General features: G+C 55.2%; 1 protein-coding gene across 2 annotated transcripts in view; it reads left to right on the top strand.

Moving 5' to 3' along the window:
* LOC140403074 (aminopeptidase N-like) overlaps positions 1 to 18,259 on the top strand; it is an 85,449-nt gene that overhangs the window by 24,397 nt on the left and 42,793 nt on the right. For both annotated transcript variants that reach the window (XM_072490728.1, XM_072490726.1), the window contains exon 3: positions 3,061 to 3,139. In XM_072490728.1, the coding sequence (XP_072346829.1) occupies positions 3,061 to 3,139 (79 nt within the window). The remainder of the gene's footprint in view (positions 1 to 3,060; positions 3,140 to 18,259) is intronic.

Raw genomic sequence — 18,259 nt, 5'->3', positions numbered from 1 at the left:
TGGGAGAGAGCGAGAGACTGGGAGAGAGAGAGAGACTGGGAGAGAGAGAGAGACTGGGAGAGAGAGAGAGAGACAGAGAGAGAGACTGAGAGAGAGTAAGAGACAGAGAGAGAGACAGAGAGAGACAGAGAGAGAGAGAGAGAGAGAGAGACAGAGAGAGAAAGAGAGAGAGAGAGAGACAGAGAGAAAGAGAGACTGAGAGAGACTGAGACAGAGAGAGAGAGACATAGAGAGAGAGAGAGACAGAGAGAGAGTAAGAGACTGAGAGACAGAGAGAGAGAGACTGAGAGACAGAGAGAGAGACATAGAGAGAGAGAGAGAGAGAGAGAGAGACAGACAGAGAGAGAGACTGAGAGAGAGAGAGACCGAGAGAGAGTAAGAGACTGAGAGACCGAGAGAGAGAGACAGAGAGAGAGAGAGAGAGAGAGAGAGACAGACAGAGAGAGAGAGACAGACTGAGACAGACAGAGAGACTGAGAGAGAGAGAGAGAGAGACTGAGAGAGAGAGAGACACACACAGAGAGAGTAAGAGACTGAGACAGAGAGACAGAGAGAGAGTGACAGAGAGTGACAGAGAGAGAGAGAGAGACACACAGGAGCAAGTGAGAAAGCAAGAGAGAGTTGTGGTAGTCACCACTGTTGTATTATATTGTATATATGGGTATTACGGTAAGGCCCCTGTACTACAGGTACGGGGGTAGATCCCTGCCTGCTGGCTCCGCCCAGTAGGCGGAGTATAAATGTGTGTGCTCTCCGAACAGCAGCCATTTCGGCAGCAGCTGTAGGAGGCCACACATCTCGGTGTAATAAAGCCTCGATTACTCTCTACTCTCGCCTCGTCGTAATTGATAGTGCATCAATTTATTACACAGAGATTTTCAGAGGTGGATCTCCGCATCAATCCGGATCACCAGCAGCTGCATCCTCAAGCAGACAACGGCAAAAAGGACTTCCAACCTTGGCTAGCTTGTTTTGAAGCATGATGCACCATCAATTGCACAAAGACTAAGGTTGGGGACAACTGTGGCTTTATTACAGTCAGATGCGTGGCCTCCTGCTGCAGCTGGCGAAATGGCAGGGCACTGGAGGTCATGCATATTTATACAGTTCTCCGTGGGCGGAGCCAGCCGGCAGGAGCTACCGGCGAACCTGTAGTGCAGGTCCTACCTAACATCTCCTATTACAGCGGTTCACCACATTCACCCCCTGTTACAAATGAGTCCGGCGAGGGTGACGTGAAACTATATACAGTTAGTGGAATTATGTACAGTGGTCGGGAAAGAAAAGTCCATGTTGACGGTCCGGAGTCCGTCAAAAGGTTCAGCCGGTCCGGTGCTTTGGTGCTTCGTTGGGAGCGGCGTAACGGTGGCGGCGAAGTCGGTGCTGGCGGTGGTGGAGTTGGCACCGATGGCGGTGGTGGCAGTGCTGATACTGGCCAGTCATCGGGGAACTCCGGGAGCAGTGGAAAGGGACACATCAGACGTCGCCCTTGCCGCCACTCTAAACCAGACAGGCAGGCCCGTGGCATTCTTTTCCCGCACCCTTCATGCCTCAGAAACGTCCGACTCCACAAGGCGGACCCCTTGGTGGACAGGGTCCTCCTGCTCCACGCCAACCCTCAATATGCCGACGTGGAGTTCCCCGACGGCCGCCAAGGTACCGTCTCACTCAGGGACCTGGCACCGTCAGGTTCCACCCCAACACCCCCCCCCCCCAGCAATGCGCCCCCCACCCCACTTCCCACCGCGCCGCCAATATTGACCCCACCAGTCCCCCCCTCCCCTTTTCCGCACAAGAGGACGAAGAGGCAGTGACTCGTCCACTGCGCGCATCCCGGCCTTGGCGATGTCTGCTCTGATGCGGGCGAAAGCGTGTTGTGCCTCGGCCGCGAGGGGGAAGTGGGTGGACTGAATGAGTGGGCGGGCCTTGTCCGCTTCATGAGCGATGAGCTGCGTCAGTTCCTGCTCAGCAGGGGTATCGCCTCCAGCAGGACGACCAGCTACAACCCCCGGGGAAACGGGGTAGAGAGGAAGAATGGGATGGTGTGGAGGGCCGTCCAACTGGCCCTACAGTCCAGGAACCAGCAGGAGGTCCTCTCTGATGCACTACACTCCATTCGGTCACTACCGTGCACCGCCACTAACAACACGCGCCTTTTTGCCTTCCCCAGGAAGTCCACCGGGGTGTCGCTCCCGACTTGGCTCGCAGCTTCAGGTCCAGTCCTGCTCCGTAGGCACGTCCGACTCCACAAGGCGGGCCCGTTGGTGGAGGGGGCACACTTGCTCCACGCAAACCCCCAGTACGCCTACGTAGCGTACCCCGACGGCCGCCAGGATACTGTCTCCCGCAGGGACCTGGCACCAGCAGGTTCGACACACACACCCCCCCCCGGCACGGCACCACCCTCCCCTCCCCTGGTGCTCCCAGCAGCAAGCCCCCCAGGACCATCCATCCTCCCCCTGCCCACGCCCGAGGATGACTCCCAGCGGCACATCAAGGCCCCAGACAGGTTAAACCTTTAACTGATCTACTGGACTTCAAAAGACATTTTTTTCTCCCTCTGTCAAAGATTGTAAATATTTAAAAAAAAACATTTGTTGTATATAGTTCTCCACCACCCCCGCCGGACACAATTTTAACAGGGGGTGAATGTGGTAAACCACTGTTGCACCTCTATTAGGTGATGTATGGTATGACCTGTACTACAGGTACGTTGGTAGTCCCTGCCTGCTGGCTCCGCCCAGTAGGTGGAGTATAAATGTGTGTGCTCTCCGAACAGCAGCCATTTCGTCAGCAGCTGGAGGCCACACATCTCTGTGTAATAAAGCCTCGACTACTCTTGTCTCGTCGTAATTGATAGTGCATCAAGAGTGAGAGAGAAAGTGAGGGAGAGAAAGAGAGAGTGAGCGAGAGACAGAAAGTGAGAAAGGCAGTGAGAGAAGGAGAGAGAAATGCTGAAGCAGGATGGGACATTACAATGTTGAGGGTGCTATATCAATGTAAGTTGTTGTTGCAATGCAGCCCCGCCATGTCTGACGAGTCTCCATTTCCTTCCGGCAGGTTCCAGATGGCTGAGCTGATTGCGGGACTTGTCGATGGCATTACCTCCAGATTCTCCACCAAGGTGGACCTACAGGAGGTCAGGGACCTCGTGTACATCTCCCTTCACCGCGCACACGCTCCGAGACCACCCTCCAGCGCCCCTCGTGTACATCTCCCTTCACCGCGCACACGCTCCGAGACCACCCTCCAGCGCCCCTCGTGTACATCTCCCTTCACCGCGCACACGCTCCGAGACCACCCTCCAGCGCCCCTCGTGTACATCTCCCTTCACCGCGCACGCTCCGAGACCACCCTCCAGCGCCTCGGTGTTCAGGAAAGGCAATCACGTTCCTCGAGCGCTCACATCCAGAGGTAGAGAGGAAGAATGGGATGGTGTGGAGGGCCGTCCAACTGGCCCTACGGTCCAGGAACCAGCAGGAGGTCCTCTCCTGGAGAGGTAGTGGAAACATTAGTGACCTTCAAGCAGCTGTTGGATAGGTACATGGATTACGGGAAAATTATATAGTGTAGATTTATTTGTTCTTAAGGGCAGCACGGTAGCATTGTGGATAGCACAATTGCTTCACAGATCCATGGTCCCAGGTTCGATTTCGGCTTGGGTCATTGTCTGTGCGGAGTCTGCACGTCCTCCCCGTGTCTGCGTGGGTTTCCTCCGGGTGCTCCGGTTTCCTCCCATAGTCCAAAGATGTGCGGGTTAAGTGAATTGGCCAATGATAAATTGCCCTTAATGTCCAAATTGCCCTTGGTGTTGGGTGGAGGTGTTGAGTTTGGGTAGGGTGCTCTTTCCAAGAGCTGGTGCAGACTCAGGGGGCCGAATGGCCTCCTTCTGCACTGTAGATTCAATGATAATCTATGATTAATCTAGGACAAAGGTTCGGCACAACATCGTGGGCCGAAGGGCCTGTTCTGTGCTGTATTTTCTATGTTCTATGTTCTATGTTCTATGTTCATTTGCTTTTCATCCTGTTGTTGAGGGACAAATATTGGGCCCCAGGACACCGGGGAGATTTCTCTCTGGCCTTACCCTCCCACAGTGCAGCACTCCCTCAGTACTGACCCTCCCACAGTGCGGCGCTCCCTCAGTACTGACCCTCCCACAGCGCGGCGCTCCCTCAGCACTGACCCTCCCACAGCGCGGCGCTCCCTCAGCACTGACCCTCCCACAGTGCGGCGCTCCCTCAGCACTGACCCTCCGACAGTGCGGCACTCCCTCAGTACTGACCCTCCCACAGCGCGGCGCTCCCTCAGTACTGACCCTCCCACAGCGCGGCGCTCCCTCAGCACTGACCCTCCCACAGTGCGGCGCTCCCTCAGTACTGACCCTCTGACAGTGCGGCGCTCCCTCAGCACTGACCCTCCGACAGTGCGGCACTCCCTCAGTACTGACCCTCCGACAGTGCGGCTCCCCCTCAGTACTGACCCTCCCACAGTGCGGCACTCCCTCAGTACTGACCCTCCCACAGCGCGGCGCTCCCTCAGCACTGACCCTCCCACAGTGCGGCGCTCCCTCAGTACTGACCCTCTGACAGTGCGGCGCTCCCTCAGCACTGACCCTCCCACAGTGCGGCGCTCCCTCAGTACTGACCCTCCCACAGTGCGGCGCTCCCTCAGAACTGACCCTCCCTCAGTGCGGGGCTCCCTCAGCACTGACCCTCCCACAGTGCGGGGCTCCCTCAGTACTGACCCTCCGACAGTGCAGGGCTCCCTCAGTACTGACCCTCTGACAGTGCGGCGCTCCCTCAGTACTGACCCTCCCACAGTGCGGCTCTCCCTCATCACTGACCCTCTGACAGTGCGGCGCTCTCTCAGTACTGACCCTCTCACAGTGCGGTGCTCCCTCAGTACTGATCCTCTGACAGTGCGGCGCTCCCTCAGTACTGACCCTCCCACAGTGCGGCTCTCCCTCATCACTGACCCTCTGACAGTGCGGCGCTCTCTCAGTACTGACCCTCTCACAGTGCGGCGCTCCCTTAGCACTGACCCTCCGACAGTGCGGCACGCCCTCAGTACTGACCCTCCGACAGTGCGGCGCTCCCTCAGTACTGACCCTCCCACAGTGCGGCGCTCCCTTAGCACTGACCCTCCGACAGTGCGGCGCTCCCTCAGCACTGACCCTTGTTGCTAACTTTTGGTTGGTTCAATTGGCTCTGTTTTATAACCTTTGCTCTCGAGTCGCCAGGTATCTTTATGATGCCGCCACGAGGTTAAAGTTTAAGTAATGATCAATAACTCAACACACCGATTGGTAAGATTCAAATCAAATCACATTTATTATACACAGTAATCGCTACTCATGCACAAATTCTAAGTCTAAGCTACTTCTACAGCTAACAGGCGAATACTTAACTTGGAACTGGCCCACCAGGTCAGGGAGACAAATGGCCTTTCGTTCGGGTTCTGAGCCTGCGGGATTCGAAGTTGGGACAGATTGGTAGCTAGGGGCGCCTATCTCGTAGCGAGCGTTGAAGTAAGACTTACTGGATATCGGCGGCGGCTGCACCGGTCACGGTCAAGGTTGGTTCGCGTTGCTGAGTGACCCGGTCAAGAAGAACGATTTGAACTTGGGGGCTTAACTTTATAGTCCCCAGGGGCTTCCCGCCTTTCGGGGCGGACCCCGTACCTGGTTTCAAATGATTGGACTTTGTTCCAATCGCTTGGTTCGATTTCTCCAGTACTGGAGCGTTTCCCTGATCGATGGGCGGTCGTGAGGTGTCCGTTAACCTCTTTTGTATTGGCTCCTGCTGGCGCCGGGGAGTCTGTCTTGGCTTTGTTTATCCCAAACTTTTCGATTGTTCCCGGGGATCGCTCATTAGTATGTAGATGGATGCTACATTATTATGCAGATGGCTGCTTGTATCGATGCTGTCTGGGCTTTTGCAGAGTTTAATACACAGTAACTCGCACCTGCTGGTTTCTGCCTGTGTTGGCTGAATTTCCCTTCAGCCTTTGTTGTTCTCCATTTTAAATCGGGACTTGGCCAACCCAGGTGGCTACACACCCTCCTTGTGATCCTAACACGAAGCGTGAAGGATCACATAACTGCGTTGTTTTTCATTCCCTGACCCGGCGAGCACTCTTTTATGGCCTCTACACTGACCATAACTATGCAAGACTTTTTTTAACTGACAATTCTGAGGGGCGCTATGTCAAACAGGGACATGCATTACAAAACAAGAAAATGGGAACCTCTAACTATCCTTAATAAACTACACTCACTCAAATATTTCACCACACTAACTTCCTAAACCATACACACAAAATCATAGCAGTTTATACACATTTTCCAGCTTGGCAGTCAAGCTCAGGATTGTACAGTTGCTCATGAACATTTCTTTATTTACAACAAATCGCAAACGAATGCTCTTTATTATAGATCGCGGGGGTCGGGGGTCTGGTCATAACTGAAAATAGGGGATCTGATCCTATATACCGGGGTGCGAGCGCAGTCGGCTCTCCTCCATTTCCTCAGATGAATACTCTGCACGATGCAGCAGAGTATCGCCAATCCCAATAGGGATTCTATCAAGTAGGACAGCGAGTACCAGGTTATAAACCTGTCACACCAAGATGGTGTGGTGTCGCTGGTGACTGGGCTCTGGGTGCTGTGGGGAAGTGAAACATTAACGGCAGGGGGGGGGGGGTGAGGTCAGGGGGTTCGTGTTCGCGCGCAACCAAATGTTCATTCGGGTGATGAGCAACACGGAGGATGTCCTCATGATTCTCCTTCTTTCACTTCTCTTCGCTGGAGCTTCTGTGGAAACAAGCATAGTGTCTGTTACTATCTTTGTTTAACATCTCGTACGATAGTCTGTCTGTCCTGTAGTGCCAATTTCTCCCTTTATAATTGGTCACTATGTGTGACTCCCTCATTTTTTTTTCCAAAAACCGAATATTCAGGACAAGACACACTTACAAATAATGAACCCGTGCGAGCCGTCTAGCAGGCTGTGCGGTTTACCATCCAACTGTTTGAGGATGTAAATAGCAGAGGGTTGGCAACCTAAGGGTCGCCTGAAACAAACAAAACTTTTTGAATCAAAAGTGCCAAAATGAGGTGCGTATGGGGACGGGTAAGATTTGGATGGAGTCCCCGGGTAGGACGGCGCCCAATGCCGTGTGTGCCCTACATGGGCGTAGCTGACCAGAGGGGGGGTTCCCAGGCAGGGCGGGTCTCACGCCGTTTCTCCACTGCCTGAGCAACCGACAAGAACGGGCAAGAAATGTAGTCATCGTGGTGGGGCTGCCGTATTGATTCCTCCGTTGAACTAGCGTCTGGCCAAACTAGTTTCTCTGACTGCCAGTGGGCGTCAGATGGGTGGTGGCGTGGGGCTGTGGGGAAAAAGAATTCCGGTCTGACATACAACATTTGACAGTACTGGGACAAACAACATCAAACATGCTGCAGGTTCCATCAGAAAGGACACCGTTTTCTCCCAAGCGGTTCCTTTTAAACCATCATCTGGACACCTCAGTTATCGGTCGCGAACAGGGTCGCAAAGGGGTTCTCGTTTTGGGAGTCAGACTCCAAGTCGTCATCTTCTCCCGGGTGCCAAACTCTCGAACGTATCAGGGCTGATAGGGCTGCATGGTGTGATTTGGGATCGCTCTCGGCGTTCCGGACGAGTCTGTACGAATTATCTCGGTGCCAAAAGGTGGTGTCTAGTTCTGTGGGGACGGAATCGGGGTCGTCATTGTAGGTCGGTGGTCGGTGGTGGGGTTTGTTTAGGAAAGTGATCAGGAAGGGATCACTCGAATCGTGCTCAGATTCGCTGGGTGTCGGTCCTGTTGTATGGGGATAGTAGGGAGGCGTGCTGTGGCTATTGTCCGAGTCACAGTCGCTGTCGCTGCTCCTGCAGTCTGTGGGCGTTCCGGGGCGGAGTGTATAGTTCGGGGGTGGAGTCGGGGCTGAGTCCGTGGCTGGGCTGGACGTGTTGGGGGAGCGTAGGGTTACGTTGGCGGTGGACGGGGTGTGGTGTGCTGCGTCGAGCATGACGTGGTGTGCGTGGTTGGACTGTGATCCATATGCCTTCAGCTGGTTGATATGGAACCACGCGGTCTTCCCGTTAGGGTACTTTATTTTATAAACGGAAGGGCTTACTTTGTCCGCAATGGAGTACGGACCCGAATAGTTCGGTGACAGGAATGTGCTGGGGTTGTATACGGAGAGTATGACTTGCTGTCCTACCTCAAACTCAGGCGCATGCACTGTCTTATCGAAACAGGCCTTGCTCTGTTTCTTTCTCGTGCCTAATCGTACCGCGGCTGCTACCTGAGCCGTTTTAACATTCGCCACTAATTGTTTGACCGCGTTCTCGTGTGTGAGGGCCGTCACTTCGGGGCTGGTCAGGTCCAAACCTAACAAATATTCTGTGCCTTTCATGGGGCGTCTGGTCATGAGGGTGTGTGGGGTGTAACCTGTGGATGTGGAAACCGTATTTTGCAGAAACATCAGCGCAAAAGGGAGGACTGAGTCCCAAGTGGTGTTGTTCTGCTGGACCATTTTTCTGAGGGTGGATTTTAGGGTCCGATTCATTCGCTCCGCGATACCACTCGACTGGGGGTGGTATGCGATGTGGAATTTTTGGGTAATGCCAAATATCGTGAGGACGTTCTGCATGGCACGTCCCGTAAAATGGGAACTTTGGTCGGATTCAATGCTGCGGGGGAGTCCCCATCTTGTAAAGATGTGGTGGGTCAAAATCTTGGCTGTGGTTTTTGCCGTGTTCGTTCTGGATGGGAATGCCTCCACCCATTTTGTAAACGTGTCTATCACAACGAGTACATGCTTATAACCATTCCTGCAAGGGGGCAATGGTGCTATAAAATCAATCTGGAGGTTAGTCCAGGGGCCATTAACGGGGCGGGTGTGACTGAGCTGAGCCTTTTTGGCATATCTGTCCGGATTATTCTGGGCACAGATAAGACAATTCTCAACGTAGTGATTTACATCGTCCTTTAAACTCGGCCACCAGCAGAGCTGCTTGAGGTGGGCTGTAGTGGGATCGATTCCCTGATGTCCATGACCGTCATGGAATAAACAAATCAGTTGATTCCTGTCCTGTTCAGGAACCACACAAAGGGTGTCCTTTAACACCACACCGTCATGTCAGTGTATTTCTGAACCTCTCATCGGATGCTGGATAGTTTCCTTTTAAAATCTCCCTGAGATTGCCGTCCTGCTTCTGGGCCTCCACTAGACCCTCGATATTAGTCTGCGAGACCTGAACTGCATTCACTGGTGCGCTTTCGGGGGGAGTCCAAAAATACCCACGTCTGGAACCTGCCTTAGCCAGTGCGTCGGCTTTTACATTTCCAGGAGGGAGGAACGATGGTGACTACGGACTTTGATGATCCCAAAAGTCCTGTTCTGTGCTGTCTCTAAAATATGACGGAGCAATGGGGCTGAGGGAGGGGTTTGCCGTCTGCGGAAACAAATCCTCTTGCTTTCCACAGGGGCAGGAATTCTGTACGGCTGTTACAGACATAGAGGCTGTCCGAGTATATGTCTGCTGGGCTGGGGAAGGAATCTGGGTGTTCCACTATGTATGCGATGGCCGCAAGTTCAGCTGCCTGCGCGCCTAAGTGTCCGGGTAGTTTTATTGCGATTTCTTCTCGGGCGCGTCCCTGCACGTCCTCAACATAAATCCTGTTATGCGCTTCCCTTCTAATATAGTGGAAGATCCATCCACATATATCTTTATGGGCTCCCACGTGTCCGTGTGCTGGGGGCTCTGGGTTGAACTACCTATCTTTCTGGGGGGTGTTTTAGCAATAAATGGGCCTGTGTTGCGGTGTGGAGAGATAATCTCACATTCGTGGGGGGTTCCGGGGTACTGAAGGTTGTCGGCTAAGAAAGTGTGGGTCTTGGTCCGTTTAACAGTGATGTCCCGTCCCTGCAAAAGAAGGGTCCATCTGGCTGCTCTAATCTGACTAACTAACGTCATTGAGTCGTCCGTCCAGTAAAAGTTGGGTGGGGGGGGGGGTGTTCGGTCAGGATTGTGATGGGGTTCAGTCGGGTAATATATGAAAAGTACTGGACTGCCCAGAAAACTGCGAGCAGGTGCCTCTCACAGGCTGAGAATCCCTGCTCCACAGCATCTAAAATCCGGGAGGCGTAAGCTACGGGTCTTAGCTGGTCGTGCCGTTCCTGCAGGAGCTCGGCCGAAAGGGTGTGGTCTGTGGTCGCTACCTCTATTGCGTAAGGGGAAAGTGGGTCTGGAACTTGTAGTGCGGGGGCTGCTATGAGTGCCTGTTTTAATGATTCCACAGCCTCCGTATGCTGTGGAAGCCATTCCCAAGGGGCTCCTTTCTTTAGGAGGTCTGAGAGGGGCGCTGCCTTGCTGGCGAAACCGTCAATGTGGTTTCGGCAGTAGCCAACCAGTCCTAAAAACGACCGGAGGGCTGAAACGTTCTGGGGAAGGGGCAATTTAGCGATCGAGTCAATTCTTTTGTGCTCGATCTCGCGTTTGCCGTGCGTGATAATAGTACCCAAATATATGAAGTGAAAATCGCTTATTGTCACAAGTAGGCTTCAAATGAAGTGACTGTGAAAAGCCCCTAGTCGCCACATTCCGGCACCTGTTCGGGGAGGCTGTTACGGGAATCGAACCGTGCTGCTGGCCTGCCTTGGTCTGCTTTCAAAGCCAGCGATTTAGCCCTGTGCTAAACAGCCACTATATATCACCTTATTTTCCAGAATCTGTTGGGGGTTAACTTTACATCCAATTGCTTGTAAGAGTTCCAGGAGTTCGGCCAGAAGCTCGATGTGCTCTTCCTTGGTGTCTGCATTAGTAGGTCATCTACGTACTGGACCAGACATTCGGGGCGAGAAACTTTTGATAATCCATTTGCCAGCTGTCGGTGGAAAATGGAGGGGGAGTTGTGGAATCCTTGTGGAAGGCATGTCCACGTGTACTGTTGTGCTTTAAAGGTGAAGGCAAATTTGTACTGGAACACTTTTGCCAATGGAATGGACCAGAATCCGTTACTGATGTCCAAACCCATAAAGTATCGGGAATTGAGTCCCTGCTTGAGCATGGTCTCGGGACTTGTGGCTACTGTGGGGGCTGCTGCGGGGGTGACTTTGTTGAGTTCCCGGTAATCGATGGTCAGTCGCCATGATCCATCGGGCTTTCTCACTGGCCAAATCGGGGCGTTATTAGTGGAGGCTACTGATCTAAGTACGCCCTGCTCTAATAAGCTGTTGATTACCTTTGCGATTTCTCCCTCTGCCTCTAGGGGAAATCCGTACTGCTTTGGGGGTCTAGGGTCAGGTCCTGTTATTTGTATGGAGCCAGTCATCCAGCCACAGTCGTGCTTGTGGGTCGCGAATGCTGTCCTGTGCTCCTGCAGAACTGCCCTAACCTGCTTGTCTGCTAATTGTGGTCGGGTCAAACCAAAATTCGCCGACTGCGCTAATCTTGTTTGCGTATTCACCTATTGTGAGCGTTGCGGGGGCTCTTGCTCCAAACACATTGGTTGACTGGATCAAAGGACAGGTTGTGGGAATTCATAAAATCGATTCCCAGAATGTGTTCTGCTGTGTGGGGCAGAAAGACTAAAACCACGGGGTGCTTGGTGGTGATGGTGCCGATTTGAATGGGTACAGGGGCTGTGATGTGTCCCTGCTGTGAGTGGCCTGTAAAGCCGCTGAGGGTGGTAGTGGTTGTAGTGGGCCACGTGTCCTTTTGAAACATGGTGGAGGAATTAATTGTGGTGCGGGACCCTCCTGTGTCCCAGAGAAACTCGATGGGCTGCCCCTGTATCTTTGCTGCAACTACCGGTCGTCCGGACCTATCCCAAAGGGTTTCGCAGACCCAACTGGGGGAGCCCGAACACCGTCAGTCCGTTCCGGTCATGTCCGTCTGATCTGAACGGGTGCTCACACTATGTATGGGCTCTGTCTTATTCTTACTCAGAGTGCCCGTCTGCTGGGCTCTCTGTGGCTTTCGTGGGGCATTGCATTCCCTTACAAAGTGTCCACAGTTGTAACACTCCTGTGACTTTTGTGAGGGCTGTTCCTGCCTTCATTTACCCATGCAGGGTTCTGGTGTGCCTTAGCTGTGTGTATGTCTGCTTCTGCCTGCTGTTCCTCGCGTTTCCTAACTGCGGGTTTGTTTTGTACAGACTGCTCCCAGGCGCGGGACAATCTTTTTATGACCCATTTCTCATTATGAGCCTCCTCTGAGGGATCATAACTCGTACAAGCTTTCTGTCCTGTTTCTGTGGCATGGGAGATAAGGGTGCGGGTCCATTTGGCCATGTTGTCTGGGGACAAATGGGCGCGGTCTAAGTTTCCGAGAACTGCTGCGAAATGGATCCACAGGCGTCCAGCAAACGCTGTGGCGTGCTCGGTTTTCTTTTGCCTGCATTTGTTGAGGCCATCTACGCGGTCACCCCTGTTATAACCGATCGCGTCCAGGATCGCGGTATGCATTTCTGCAAGGGTGCCTCCTCGTACATTCTGTGGGTCGGGAAGGGCTGCTACGACCGAAGGGTCTAAACTCAAAACTGTGATCTTCACGTGCTCTCGCTCATCCAGGCCGTACATGGTCACCTGCTGCTTTACTCTGGCAAAGAAGTGGTGGGGGTCCGAGGTGGGGAGGAACGGTTTGATTTTCTCGCACGGGTCCCGTAATTGGGTCACTGTTAAGGGGGTGGTGTCCAGAAATTCCGTATCGTCCGATGGGTGGGTGGTGACTGGGTTCATTGGAGACTGAACTATCTGCTCGGTGGGGGGTTGGGGCGCTTTTATCTTCTGGGGCTTTCCCTGCGCACATGTTCCCTGAACATATCTCTGCGCTGTTTCATTCAACTCTGCCCAATTGGGCCGTCTTCCTCATCCAATTTTGCTCCAAAGGTTTCCTGGAATCCTTTTTGAACTGAAAGCAGCGATTGCAGCTCTGCAATCTGCTTCCGGCACTTTGCGTGGTCTAATGAGCTTTGTCTTTGCTCCGTGGTGGCAGCATGGAGTGCTCTTAACGCTGCCTTCAGATCGCTAGACTGCCTCTGCAATGCCTCTACCTGCTCCTCGGTTTCTTCTCGTACCAGGACTGCACGTTGCGTGTCCTGATAGGCCTTTTCATACTGGGACTGGAAGCTGCTCAAGTGTGCCAGACGAGACTGGTGTGCCCACTTGGCATCATCCACCTCTCCGTCTTTTGCTGCCAACTTCCTCCTTAACTCTACATTCTCTCCTTCTACCTCACCAACATCAACCTTGCTCATTCAATGTATGCCTTCTCTCTCTTTCTTTCTGGAGCGTCCTAACGACCTCCTCTGTGCCTCGCAACTGTGCCAAGCAGGACACTATTGCCATCGGCTTGCGAGCTTTCCCCAAGCTCTTCCCCAAGCTTGACAAATATATGAATAGGATGGGAATAGAGGGATACGGACCCAGGAAGTGTAGAAGATTGTAGTTTAGTCGGGCAGCATGGTCGGCACGGGCATGGAGGGCCGAAGGGCCTGTTCCTGTGCTGTACATTTTTTACATTACTCCCGGGGCCTGATTCCTCATTTTCACAGAATTCGCTCCAAAGGGGCCATCCTTTCCCTTTGAGGTACTTCCTGATTTCTCCTTCCCATACGGGACACTGTCCTACTCTCCTGCTGCTGGTCTCTGCGACCGCAAATTCTTCAGGGTTCATGAGGCGTTGCATTGCCATCTTTCCTATCCGAATGCTTCTTATAAATTTGGAACAGGGGAGCTAAGGCGGTGTTGTAATTACGGGTACGGCTTACGCTAATTTCCGAAATACAAACTCCCGACAGTTTACCTTATCGCCCTCTTAGTTACACATGCATTTAACACACTTCCGAATTATGAGGATTGATCAGAACTGCTTGAACACTTGGTTCTGTTCCCAATTGGATCTCTAATTCAAATTTTTTTGGGTTCTCCCGGAGTGGTTAAGCCACTTCTAGATTGGGTCCCACCAGAGTCGCCAGTAATATGCTGCTAACTTTTGGTTGGTTCAATTTGCTCTGTTTTATAACCTTTGCTCTCGAGTCGCCAGGTATCTTTATGATACCGCCACGAGGTTCAAGTTCAAGTAATGATCAATAACTCAACACACCAATTAGTAAGATTCAAATCAAAGCACATATATTATCCACAGTATACACCTGGCCAACCCAGGTGGCTACACCCTCCCACAGTGCGGAGCTCCCCCAGTACTGACCCTCCCACAGAGCGGCGCTCCCTCAGTACTGACCCTCCCACAGTGCGGAGCTCCCCCAGTACTGACCCTCGCACAGTGCGGCGCTCCCTCAGTATTGACCCTCCCACAGTGCGGCGCTCCCTCAGTACTGACCCTCCGAGAGTGCGGCACTCCCGCAGTACTGACCCTCCCACAGTGTGGCGCTCCCTCAGTACTGACCCTCCCACAGTGTGGAGCTCCCTCAGTACTGACCCTCTGACAGCGCGGCACTCCCCCAGTACTGACCCTTCCACAGTGCGGCGCTCCCTCAGCACTGACCCTCCCACAGTGCAGCGCTCCCTCAGTACTGATACTCCGAGAGTGCGGAGCTCCCTCAGCACTGACCCTCTGACAGTGTGGTGCTCCCTCAGCACTGACCCTCCGACAAAGGGGAGCTCCCTCAGTATTGACCCTCCGACAGTGCGGCGCTCCCACAGCACTGACCCTCCTACAGTGCGGCGCTCCCTCAGTACTGACCCACCCACAGTGCGGCGCTCCCTCAGTACTGACCCTCCCACAGTGCGGCGCTCCCTCAGCACTGACCCTCCCACAGTGCGGCGCTCCCTCAGTACTGACCCTCCAACAGTGCGGCGCTCCCTCAGCACTGACCCTCCCACAGTGCGGCGCTCCCTCAGTACTGACCCTCCCACATTGCGGTGCACCCTGAGCACTGATCCTCCCACAGTGCGGCGCTCCCTCAGTACTGACCCTCCCACAGTGCGGCGCTCCCTCAGCACTGACCCTCCCACAGTGCGGCGCTCCCTCAGTACTGACCCACCCACAGTGCGGCGCTCCCTCAGTACTGACCCTCCCACAGTGCGGCGCTCCCTCAGCACTGACCCTCCCACAGTGCGGCGCTCCCTCAGTACTGACCCTCCAACAGTGCGGCGCTCCCTCAGCACTGACCCTCCCACAGTGCGGCGCTCCCTCAGTACTGACCCTCCCACATTGCGGTGCTCCCTGAGCACTGATCCTCCCACAGTGCGGCGCTCCCTCAGTACTGACCCTCCCACAGTGCGGCGCTCCCTCAGCACTGACCCTCCCACAGTGCGGCGCTCCCTCAGCACTGACCCTCCCACAGTGCGGCGCTTCCTCAGTACTGACCCTCCCACAGTGCGGCGCTCCCTCAGTACTGACCCTCCCACAGTGCGGCGCTCACTCAGCACTGACCCTCCCACAGTGCGGCGCTCCACCAGTACTGACCCTCCCACAGTGCGGCGTTCCCTCAGTACTGACCCTCCCACAGTGCGGCGCTCCCTCAGCACTGACCCTCCCACAGTGCAGCGCTCCCTCAGTACTGATACTCCGACAGTGCGGAGCTCCCTCAGCACTGACACTCCGACAGTGTGGTGCTCCCTCAGCACTGACCCTCCGACAAAGGGGAACTCCCTCAGTATTGACCCTCCGACAGTGCGGCGCTCCCACAGCACTGACCCTCCCACAGTGCGGCGCTCCCTCAGTACTGACCCTCCCATAGTGCGGCGCTCCCTCAGCACTGACCCTCCCATAGTGCGGCGCTCCCTCAGCACTGACCCTCCCACAGTGCGGCGCTCCCTCAGTACTGACCCTCCCACAGTGCGGCGCTCCCTCAGTACTTACCCTCCCACAGTGCGGTGCTCCCTCAGCACTGACCCTCCCACAGTGCGGCGCTCCCTCAGTACTGACCCTCCCACAGTGCGGCGCTCCCTCAGTACTGACCCTCCCACAGTGCGGCGCTCCCTCAGCACTGACCCTCCCACAGTGCGGCACTCCCGCAGTACTGACCCTCCCACAGTGCGGCGCTCCCTCAGTACTGACCCTCCCACCGTGCGGAGCTCCCTCAGTACTGACCCTCTGACAGCGCGGCACTCCCCCAGTACTGACCCTCCCACAGTGCGGCGCTCCCTCAGCACTGACCCTCCCACAGTGCAGCGCTCCCTCAGTACTGATAGTCCGACAGTGCTGAGCTCCCTCAGCACTGACACTCCGACAGTGTGGTGCTCCCTCAGCACTGACCCTCCGACAAAGGGGAGCTCCCTCAGTACTGACCCTCCCACAGTGCGGCGCTCCCTCAGTACTGACCCTCCCACAGTGCGGCGCTCCCTCAGCACTGACCCTCCCACAGTGCGGCGCTCCCTCAGTACTGATAGTCGGGAGGTCATGTTGCAGCTGTACAGAACTCTGGTCCGGCCGCATTTGGAGTATTGCGTACAGTTCTGGTCACCGCATTATAGGAAGGACGTGGAGGCTTTGGAGCGGGTGCAGAGGAGATTTACCAGGATGTTGCCTGGTATGGAGGGAAAATCTTATGAGGAAAGGCTGACGGACTTGAGGTTGATTTCGTTGGAGAGAAGAAGGTTAAGAGGAGACTTAATAGAGGCATACAAAATGATCAGGGGGTTGGATAGGGTGGACAGTGAGAGCCTTCTCCCGCGGATGGATATGGCTGGCACGAGGGGACATAACTTTAAACTGAGGGGTAATAGATATAGGACAGAGGTCAGAGGTAGGTTCTTTCCGCAAAGAGTAGTGAGGCCGTGGAATGCCCTACCTGCTACAGTAGTGAACTCGCCAACATTGAGGGCATTTAAAAGTTTATTGGATGAACATATGGATGATAATGGCATAGTGTAGGTTAGATGGCTTTTGTTTCGGTGCAACATCGTGGGCCGAAGGGCCTGTACTGCGCTGTATTGTTCTATGTTCTATGATAGTCCGACAGTGCTGAGCTCCCTCAGCACTGACACTCCGACAGTGTGGTGCTCCCTCAGCACTGACCCTCCGACAAAGGGGAGCTCCCTCAGTACTGACCCTCCCACAGTGCGGTGCTCCCTCAGTACTGACCCTCCCACAGTGCGGAGCTCCCTCAGTACTGACCCTCCCACAGTGCGGCGCTCCCTCAGCACTGACCCTCCCACAGTGCGGCACTCCCGCAGTACTGACCCTCCCACAGTGCGGCGCTCCCTCAGTACTGACCCTCCCACAGTGCGGAGCTCCCTCAGTACTGACCCTCTGACAGCGCGGCACTCCCCCAGTACTGACCCTCCCACAGTGCGGCGCTCCCTCAGCACTGACCCTCCCACAGTGCGGCGCTCCCTCAGCACTGACCCTCCCACAGTGCGGCGCTCCCTCAGTACTGATAGTCCGACAGTGCTGAGCTCCCTCAGCACTGACACTCCGACAGTGTGGTGCTCCCTCAGCACTGACCCTCCGACAAAGGGTAGCTCCCTCAGTACTGACCCTCCCACAGTGCGGCGCTCCCTCAGTACTGACCCTCCCACAGTGCGGCGCTCCCTCAGCACTGACCCTCCCACAGTGCGGTGCTCCCTCAGCACTGACCCTCCCACAGTGCGGCGCACCCTCAGTACTGACCCTCCCACAGTGCGGCGCTCCGTCAGTACTGACCCTCCCACAGTGCGGCGCACCCTCAGTACTGACCCTCCCACAGTGCGGCGCTCCGTCAGTACTGACCCTCCCACAGTGCGGCGCTCCCTCAGTACTGACCCTCCGACAATGCGGCGCTCCCTCAGTACTGACCCTCCGACAGTGCGGCGCTCCCTCAGCACTGACCCTCCCACAGTGCGGCGCTCCCTCAGTACTGACCCTCCCACAGTGCGGCACTCCCTCAGTACTGACCCTCCGACAGTCCAGCGCTCCCTCAGTACTGACCCTCCCACAGTGCGGCGCTCCCTCAGTACTGACCCTCCCACAGTGCGGCGCTCCCTCAGTACTGACCCTCCCACAGTGCGGCGCTCCCTCAGTACTGACCCTCCCACAGTGCGGTGCTCCCTCAGTACTGACCCTCCCACAGTGCGGCACTCCCTCAGTACTGACCCTCCGACAGTCCAGCGCTCCCTCAGTACTGACCCTCCCACAGTGCGGCGCTCCCTCAGCACTGACCCTCCCACAGTGCGGCGCTCCCTCAGTACTGACCCTCCCACAGTGCGGCGCTCCCTCAGTACTGACCCTCCGACAGTCCAGCGCTCCCTCAGTACTGACCCTCCCACAGTGCGGCGCTC

The sequence above is a fragment of the Scyliorhinus torazame genome, chromosome 26, assembly GCF_047496885.1.
Source record: "Scyliorhinus torazame isolate Kashiwa2021f chromosome 26, sScyTor2.1, whole genome shotgun sequence".
Classification (NCBI taxonomy): Eukaryota; Metazoa; Chordata; class Chondrichthyes; order Carcharhiniformes; family Scyliorhinidae; genus Scyliorhinus; species Scyliorhinus torazame.
This window is presented reverse-complemented; position numbering and strand designations above follow the sequence as displayed.